Genomic DNA, 8,731 nt, shown 5'->3' with positions numbered 1-8,731 from the left:
TCTTCCGCAGGGCATCAGGTGCAGCCCCGTCCTGAGCTCCAGCAGCGCGTCACACGACTGGCCCCCCGCCCCCTCCCATCCCTGCTGGACTGGGGACCCCAGGTGTTTCTGAAGCAGGTGAGCACAAACGGCACCAGCACATGGGCAAGGAGCGCTTTATTGTACAGCTGGCGGTGGGCCCCCAGGGCCTGGGTAGCAGCGGGGCCTCCTGCCCAGCCCTCCTGGGTGTGGCAGCCACAGGCCGCTCAGGCCCCAGGGGACAGCGAGTGCGGCCCCCTGCCCTGGGAGACAGCGCTGGGCATGGTAGCAGCAGCAGGTGACGGGGTGGAAGTGTTAGTCCGGCGGGCTGGCTCTGCCCCCGAGGGCGGTGACCCGAGGTCGGGAGCCTGGCCTGCGAGGTGGGGACCCCGGAGTGGTTCAGTCGGCCGTAAAGATGCGGCTGGAAATGTCATCCAGGAGCCAGTCGATGCCGGACAGCAGGTTCTCCCCGGTGACGGCGCTGCAGCCCTGGATGGTCCAGTGGTGGCTGCGGATGGAGTCCAGCTCCAGGGCCTGGGGCGGGAGGTGCTGCTGGGGCCGGCGACACCGCCTGCCACCTGCCGCCTGTCCCTCTCCTGGCCCGGGGGCCTGTGCTCCCTCAGAGCCCTTGCCAAGGCCCACCCACCTGGGCAGCCACCCCGGACTCCCATGAGCTTTGTGACCCCCTGGGGCACCCAATGGCCACCGCAGTGACACCCCTGGGTGACAAGGCAACAAGGGCTCCTGAGCATCTCACGGGACCCAGGCCTGGTGCCAGGGACCCGGCATGCCTCACCTCCTCTGCCCCTCCCAGACCTCCCGTGCCAGGGCTGCGCTGGTCATTTTACCAAGGAAAACAAAGCTCAGAGAGACGAAGCAACCTGCCTGCATTCACACAGCGGTGAGACGCAGAACTAACGTTTTTTTCTTTCATTTATAAATCAAAATCTGTTTCGATATCTGGAAGTTGTAAAAAGGCTGAATTCTTCATGCTAATTATGCTTTCTGTAAGTCAAGCACTCTTCTCTTGGCAAGGGTAAAGCTGAAGCGTATTTGCACAAATAAAGGTGCTGCATGCTAAACTTTTCTTCTAAGCTCGTATTTGGATTGTGTGAAACAGAGGCAGCATCTTAACCTGCTGTTCTCACGCTGGTCTGAACACCAGAGTAAGGGGCACGCCTGTCCACTGCCGGGCGTGAGCCGGCCTCGCCGATCGGGGCTAACAGTCGTCCGCCTTGGCGTGAGCTTTGCTGGGTGAGATCCATCAGTCCACACGAGGGTCCGGCTAAAAGCCCTCACTGTGTGTCCGCTGGAGTGCCCTGCAGAACATCCTACCTGCAGGCCCACCTTGCCAGGTTCTGGGCCACCGTACCCCTATTAATAACAATCTCCAGTGCTGCAGAGGTCCTGCCACACAGCAGGACTGGATGGGGCTTTGATTTTTTTTTAATTTTAATTGTATTTATTTATTTTTTTTTCAGTATTGGGAATGGAACCCAAGGGCATTCTACTTACTTCCAAGCTACACCCCCCAGCCCTATTTTTTTTTTTTTTTTTTTGGTGGTACTGGGGTTCCTGGAAGCCCTTCTTCCTCCAGGCTACACTCCCAGACCTATTTTATATTTTTGAAACAGGGTCTCTTACACCAGCACGGCTGGCTTCGAACCTGCGCGATCCTCCTGTCTCCGCCTCCCAAGCGCGGGGATTACAAGCGTGTGCCACCACGCCCGGCGTTCTTTATTTTGAAACAGGGTCTCACTGAGTTGCAAAGGGCCTCACTAAGTAGCTGAGGCTGGCCACAAACCCAGATCCTCCTGTCTCAGCCTCCTGAATGCTGGGATTACAAGTGTGCGCCACTGCGCCCGGCTTGAACAGTGCTTTTAAAGTAAATTAATAAGGGAATGCGACCCCTTCCTTCAGGGAGCCTGCCCAGGGCCTGGACTCACCTCACGAATGGCGCTGGAGGACAGTGCTCCCGGCAGGTCCTGCTTGTTGGCAAAGATGAGGAGGGTTGCTCCTGCCAGGCGCTGGGAAGAGAAAGGGGTGGTGGGGGCTCAGAGGACAGCCTGCTCCCCCAGTGGGCCGGGCATCTGGGCTCCAAGACCAACCTGGAAGAGCAGGCATGCCCTGTGGTGCTGGGAGAGGCCAGTGGGGAGGCCGGGCAGGCAGGACCACGGAGGCCAGCACCACACGGGCAGAGGGAGCCTGGGCTGGGCCTGGCTCAGCCACCCCCCAAGAGGCACCTCCCTCCCCCATGCCTCAGTCTCCCCTTCCATTAGCAGGGAGGGACGAGACGAAGCCCGGGCCCTTGGATGTTGTAGACCGCTGCGGTCAGGTGAGCTGAGATACACAGGGAATGTGGGCGTCCCGGGGCAGGGCGCAGGGAGTGACCACCTTCCCTCTTCCCAGTTTACCTAGCTCTTTTTGTGTCCGGGTGCTGAGGATGGAGCCCAGGGGCGTTCTGCCTCCAGGCTGTGCCCAGCCCTATTTTTTTTTTCTTTATTTTGAAACAGGGTCTGAGTTGCAGAGGCCTCACTAAGTCGCTGCGGCTGGCTGCGAACTTGGATCCTCCTGTCTTGGCCTCCCAAGTGCCGGCTTACAAAGCTCTTTAACTGCTCCCCCCAGCAGGCCTCACCATCTGCCTCTGATCCTAGTTATCTCATTCCACGTGTATACGATCAGGGGTCCCTCCATCCTGGTGGGTGGCTGTGGCCTCCTGAGCCTTCACCTACCAGGACTGGACTCAGCCCTGGACAGTCACGACCCTATCAGTCCTGCCAGACGCTGCAGCAGGGGTGACGTCGCCCTGCGGGCCGGCGTGCCCACACGCCCAGCTCAGTCCTCGGAAGGCCTGGGGTCCCTGCCCGGTCCTTCACAGCTCCTCGGTCACTCTCAAGAGTGTCCTCGTGTTCTGCTACATGCAGTGTAGTGACCTGACTCAGATCCTGGGACAGACAGCACACATGAATGGATCCAAATAAGACCTGCCGTTAAGGTCATAGTCATCCGGCTGGGCGCAGTGGGGCGCTCCTGTATGTGATCCTAGCCCTTGGGGGCCTGAGGCAGGAGGATCACGGGTTCAAGGACAGCCTCGGGAATAGTGAGCCTCACCAACCTACTGAGACCCTGTTGCAAAGACAAACCATGAAAAGGGAAGGGCTAAGGGTGAAGCTTGGAGGTAGAATTGCCCTGTACCACACACACACACACACACACACACACACACACACACACACACACAAAAAAAAAAAAAAAACGATAGTAAGCTAGGTGTGGTGGTGCACGCCTGTAATCCCAGTACCTGGGAGGCTGAGATAGGAGGATCACAGACTTGAGGACAGCCTCAGCAAGTAGTATGACTGTCAGCAACCTAGTAAGACCTGTTTCAAAATAAAAATAAATAGGCCTGGAGTGTAGCTCAGCACCACACAGAGTCGGCTCCTACGGGGCCAGCTGCCTCCCGGAGCTGCTTGCCTCGGCAACGCCTCTGCTCCTGAGGCCCAACGTTGTGAGTGTCGCCATCCCCACGGCAAGGCAGGGAAACTCAGGCTCAGGGTGGCGCCATGGTGAAACCTGAGGGCCTCCACCCGGGTCTCCGTGCCCGCCACGCCGTCCGCCCAGGAGCGGGTTGTGTCCCCGCCCAGGGCCCCGCAGCACCCACCTCCTCCACCAGCAGGTTCTGGAGCTCACGCCGGCAGTCCTGCATGCGCTGGCGGTCAGCGCTGTCCACCACCCAGATGAGGCCGTCGGTGCTTTCGAAGTAGTTGCGCCAGTAGGAGCGCAGGGACTTCTGGCCGCCCACGTCCCAGACGTTCAGCTTGAATCTGGCCGAGCAGGGGTGTGGGGGTCAGCGCCCGGCCTGCCCTGCCCAGCGCCCGGCTGCCCCGCCTGGCGCCCGCCCCCCGCCCGTGGCGCGGGGCCCACTCACCCCCGGTGCTCCAGGGTCTTGATGTTGAAGCCCAGCGTGGGCGAGATGGTGTCCACGTCCTCCCCGTTGAACTTCTTGAGGATGGTCGTTTTGCCTGCATTGTCCAGGCCTCTGGGACACAGGGTTAAAGAGAAGCCCCTGTGCCCTGACGCTGGTGGCCTCAGCACGGTCCAGTACTTTGCCACCACAGCTCAGAAAGAGCCAGGCACTGGCCTGGCCCCTAAGGGGCGTGTGATAAAAGTCACAGATGAATTTTTACCGTGGAAGTCACAAGATGTGATTTTTATCATCTCGCCAACCCAAAGCTCTTTGTTGTTTTTTTATTGTTTGTTTGTTTTTTGGTGGTACTCCGGATGGAACCCAGGGGTCTTCTACCTACGGGCTACACTCCCAGACCTATTTTATATTTTTATTTGGAAACGGTCTCTTAAGCCAGCTGAGGCTGGCTTCCAACCTGTGGGATCCTCCTGTCTCAGCCTCCCAAGTGCGGGGATTACAAGCGTGCGCCACCACACCAGCTTTTACCCAAAGCTCTTTGATTCATACAGCTAATATAGGTTGAAGACCTACTATGTGCCGGGCCCTCTGCGCGTGCTGGAGGACAAAGCCCCTGCCCCTTGAAGCTTACATTTTTAGTGGGGCGGCTGCAGCACAGTGAAAACAAGACAGTCAGCTCCCGGCGGTGGGCCAACCCCCATGGAGGCCTCCTGGGGGCGAGGGAGGGGGACTAGGGGGCACCTGTCAGGGGCTTCTGGCTCAGATGCCAGAGAAGGCTCAGGAGCTGAGGCCTAAAATACACACAACCGGCCTCCCGACGGGCTGAGGGAAGAACAAGTATTTGAAGGCAACCCCCTTCAGCTCCATTTCTGGAACATTCCACACCCTCTGCTGCAGAAAGCAGATAAATAGGCGCGCTCACCAGTGGGAGAGAACCACCCTCCTTCCTCCCCAACACTTAGCTTGGCGGGGCCCTGGGGCCCTGGGCCTCCTGCTCACTGGACCCAGGACCAGTGACTCCACCCTGTGAAATGGGGTGAGGACAGAGGGAAGGTCCCCGCCTGAGGCCGAGCCTTAGCCCTGAAAAACGGGTGCAGGTCATCCCCTCCCTTAAGGCGCCCTGTGCTCCCCTCTCTCCTGGTCATCCCCATCTGCTGGCAAACTCGCCGTGCTCCCGCCTCAGGTGCAGCAAGCAAACCCTCCCTCATCTAGGATTCATTACTATCTACTGTGTGTGGGTGCGTGCTTCCACTGGAAACACAAGCTACACCCCAGTCCCCCGTTTTTTGTTTTGTTTTGTGGCACTGGGGGTGGAACCCAGGGACATTCTACCTCTGAGCTACACCCCCAGCCCTATTTTTTATTCTTTATTTTGAAACAGGGTCTCATTGAGTTGCAAAGGGCCTGAGTAGCTGAGGCTGTCACCCAACCGCGATCCTCCTGTCTCAGCCTTTGAAGAACTAGGATTACCAGCACTGACCTCCACACCCAGCTCCCAGCCCTTTTTAAAAACAGGTCTCATTAAGTCGCTTAGAGTTTCACTAAGCTGCTGAGGATAGCTCCAAACCTACAAGGCTCCTGTCTCAGGTGAGGCCGGCCCAGCTCTCGGATCGCAGAATTCCCGACCGGGCCAGCACGGGGCACAGAGGGTAGGCCGGCGGGCTGCAGGCCTCCACGTCCCCAGCCAGGGACACTGACCGGCCGCCCCCAAGTAGAGATGACAGTAGCAGCCGCCCGGGATGGAGTCCACACCCACGGGCTGCAAGCCCCAGAGGGCCCAGCCTCCAGGCCGGGCCGGGCCCTGCACTCTCGGGCCGGGGGTCGGAGGCCAGAGCCGGGCAGGACCGACGCTTGGTGACCCTTCGTCCTCACTAAGGGCACCTGGTGCCGCGCCGCCCTGGGGCCCGCACCTTTGCCTTTAGGCCGCCGCCGGTGGTACGGCCCGATCCACCCCCCGAGTGATGGTAGGGGCCACTGCGTGACGCACAATGGGCAGTTGGTACCGGCCGGCGTCCGCGCCCGCCCCGGTAGGGGGCGCCTGGCTCCGTCCACCCGCGGGGCCCGCTACCCTCGCGGCTCGGCGCCCAGAAGGATACAGCATGAGCAGCCGCAGCTCCCGCTCTTTCTGCTTCATCTTCTTCAGAATGGTTAGAAGCCCCATGGTCCCAAGCCCCCTCCCGCTCGCTGTTTCTAGTCCCGGGACCCCGCTCCCTGCTCCTATTGGCTATCGCGCCCACAGGCAGCGCAGCCTACTGGTCGGTCGGTCTCTTGGTCCCGCCCTCGCCGTCACGTGACCGGGAAGCAGTCCGGCGGAGCCGCGTCGGTGGTCCCTCTAGTGGTGCCGGGGCGTCTGTGCGGCCTCCTGCCTTAACCCTTCGCTCCCCAGGGCTGAGCTTTGGGGGGAACGCGAGCAAAATCCCCAGCCCTTCATCCTCCCCAGGAGCCAAGAACTTGGCCGGCAATGGGAACCGGAAATGCCCGAGTTGCGCTCGGCCAGTTGGGAGTACCTGCGAAAGTGTCCTGACCCAGGAGCCAGAGCCAGGCCCCTAAGGGTGTCGAAGAGCTCATCCCCCAAGGGTGTTGAAGAGCTCCTCCGAGGCTCGTGGATGGCGCTGTTCCCTGAACACCGCGGCCACTTCCTGCTCCTGAGGACCTCGGCCTCAGCCAGTGACAGAGCAGATAATGGGCCTCTCCCTTTCCCAGACCCCTGTGGTAACTGAGCAGGGTGTTCTAGACCAAGGACGATAATGCCCCCTAGGGGCCGTTTCAAAGTGTGCGGGGGTGGGGTGGGGTGGCTTTGGGCTCTCCCAATGACAAAATCGAATCCCAGGGGCTTAGAGGAGTAAGATTTTCACAGTATGGAGAACAGACAACACAAAGAATTGCCGGCTTAAGACGTCATCGCTTCATGTTGAGACGCACCGTTCCAACTCTTTCAAATAACAAAATTGAGGCCCGCATAGTGGCAGGCATGAAACTATGACTTTACCCAAGGATTTCATCTCCCTGCCACCCCTCCACATGGAACTGGGGGATTAAACCCCAAGACATTCTACCTCCAAGCTACACCCCTAATCCTATGTATTTTTGTATTTATTTATTTATTTATTTATTTATTGTGGAACTGGGGATGGAACCCAGAGGCATCCTACCCGGAACTACATCCCTAGCCTTATTTTTTTATTCTTTATTTTGAAACAGGTCTGCCGGGCGTGGTGGCGCACACTTGTAATCCCCACACTTGGGAGGCTGAGACAGGAGGATCACACAGGTTCAAAGCCAGCCTCAGCTACTTAGTGAGGCTCTCAGCAACTTAGTGAGACCCTGTTTCCAAATAAAATATAAAAATAGGTCTGGGAGTATAGCCCGGAGGTAGAAAGCCTCTGGGTTCCAGCCCCATTACCACAAAAAAAAAAAAAAAAAAAAAAAGAAACAGGTCTCACTAAATTCTGGAGGGATCTTAGGTGTAACGGTTTGAGATGTCAACATGGGTTCTTGTTCTTAGCTAGTTTGAACAGGTCAATCAGAGCACTGCATCGGAGGGACGCAGTGGAGTGCCTTGAAAATAAGACACTGGGGTTTTGGACATAGGACAGCTTTTTTATAAGGATTCATTATCTCCTATTTTGCTTAACCAATAGTGTTTCTATCTCCCCCTGACCTGATGCAGGTGCAGGCCCACCCATTATCTCCGGGTGCAAGCCTTTGTTATAAGTAAGATGTAATCCCAGCATTCGGTAGGCTAAGACTGGAGGATCGTGGTCCGTGGACAGCCTCAGCTACTTAGTGAGGCCCTCCACAACTTAGTGAGACCCTGTTTCAAAATAAAGAATAAAAAATGGAGCTGGTATAGTCCTAAAATGTCCCTGGGTTCCATCCCCAAACAAACAAACAAAATGTGTTACTTGGTTAACAAAGTCAGTGTCACATGATATATGTCTTCTTTGCAGAAGGCCTGTACCATCCTCCTGGGTCCTTGGGAGTTTGGGCCTTTTTAAAATCTCTATCTGCTAGAAGTTATTTATTATGTAAACTCATCTTTAGAGTATGGAGGCCTTGGACTACAACTCTTTTGTGTACTTGGTAATCAATATAGGATTCTCTTAACATGTTTTGCTGGGCTAACAGCTAACTTTTAGCTGACCAAGGCCAAGATCGGCTGACAGCTTAAAGGCAGAGAAAAGGATTTTATTATTTTGCCTAAGTATGAACGCTTATTAGCCATTAATGCAGCTCTTATTAACAATCAATACAGGCTCAATCCCTATCACAGGTTCAAGGCCAGCCTCAACAATTTAAGGGAGGCCCTCTGCAATTTAGTGAGACCTTGTTTCAAAATAAAAATAAAATAAGGCTGGGGGCATAGCTCAGAAGTAGAAAGGCCCTGGATTCAGTCCCCAGTACTACCAAAAAAAAAAAAAAAAAAAAGCTGGGGGTGTAGCTCAGAGGTAGAATGCCCCTGAGTTAAATCCCTGGTACTGCAAATAATAATAATAATAATAATAATAATAATAATAATAATAAACCAAATGATATAATGAGAAGAGAAACTTGTTTTCCTCTGTGGTGAGACACAGCTATGATGCAGATGCTATTTTTGGACTACATGCCCGTGACAGTCACCAGCCAGCACTTGGTGGCAGCATCCCCAAGTGTAGGTTTTGTCCTATTAGTAAACAAAGGCCTGGGAGGCTGAGCATGCGCCCTACATGCTGAAGTGGCCTTCGCTGGCAAGCACAGTCCTGCCCTGGCCTGTTCCAGCACTCCCATGCCCGTCCCTTGAGGTCC

General features: G+C 56.3%; 1 protein-coding gene across 2 annotated transcripts; it reads right to left on the bottom strand.

Moving 5' to 3' along the window:
- Window positions 1-417: 417 nt before the first annotated feature.
- On the bottom strand, window positions 418-6,104 carry ARL2 (ARF like GTPase 2; the record flags this gene model as incomplete). Of its 2 annotated transcripts, XM_080710659.1 has the most annotated exons (5): window positions 418-552; window positions 1,965-2,045; window positions 3,680-3,842; window positions 3,947-4,057; window positions 6,040-6,104. In XM_080710659.1, the coding sequence occupies 5 exons, from the start codon at window positions 6,102-6,104 to the stop codon at window positions 418-420; spliced, it is 555 nt and encodes a 184-aa protein (XP_080566785.1). The 2 variants fall into 2 exon arrangements, with proteins under 2 accessions (XP_080566785.1, XP_080566786.1); XM_080710660.1 differs by lacking the exon at window positions 1,965-2,045.
- Between the last annotated feature and the right edge of the window lie 2,627 nt (window positions 6,105-8,731).

This window comes from Muscardinus avellanarius (genome assembly GCF_963383645.1).
Source record: "Muscardinus avellanarius genome assembly, chromosome: 1".
In the NCBI taxonomy this organism is placed as follows: domain Eukaryota; kingdom Metazoa; phylum Chordata; class Mammalia; order Rodentia; family Gliridae; genus Muscardinus; species Muscardinus avellanarius.
Note: the sequence above shows the minus strand (reverse complement) of the source record. Positions and strands in the feature narration are given on the sequence as shown.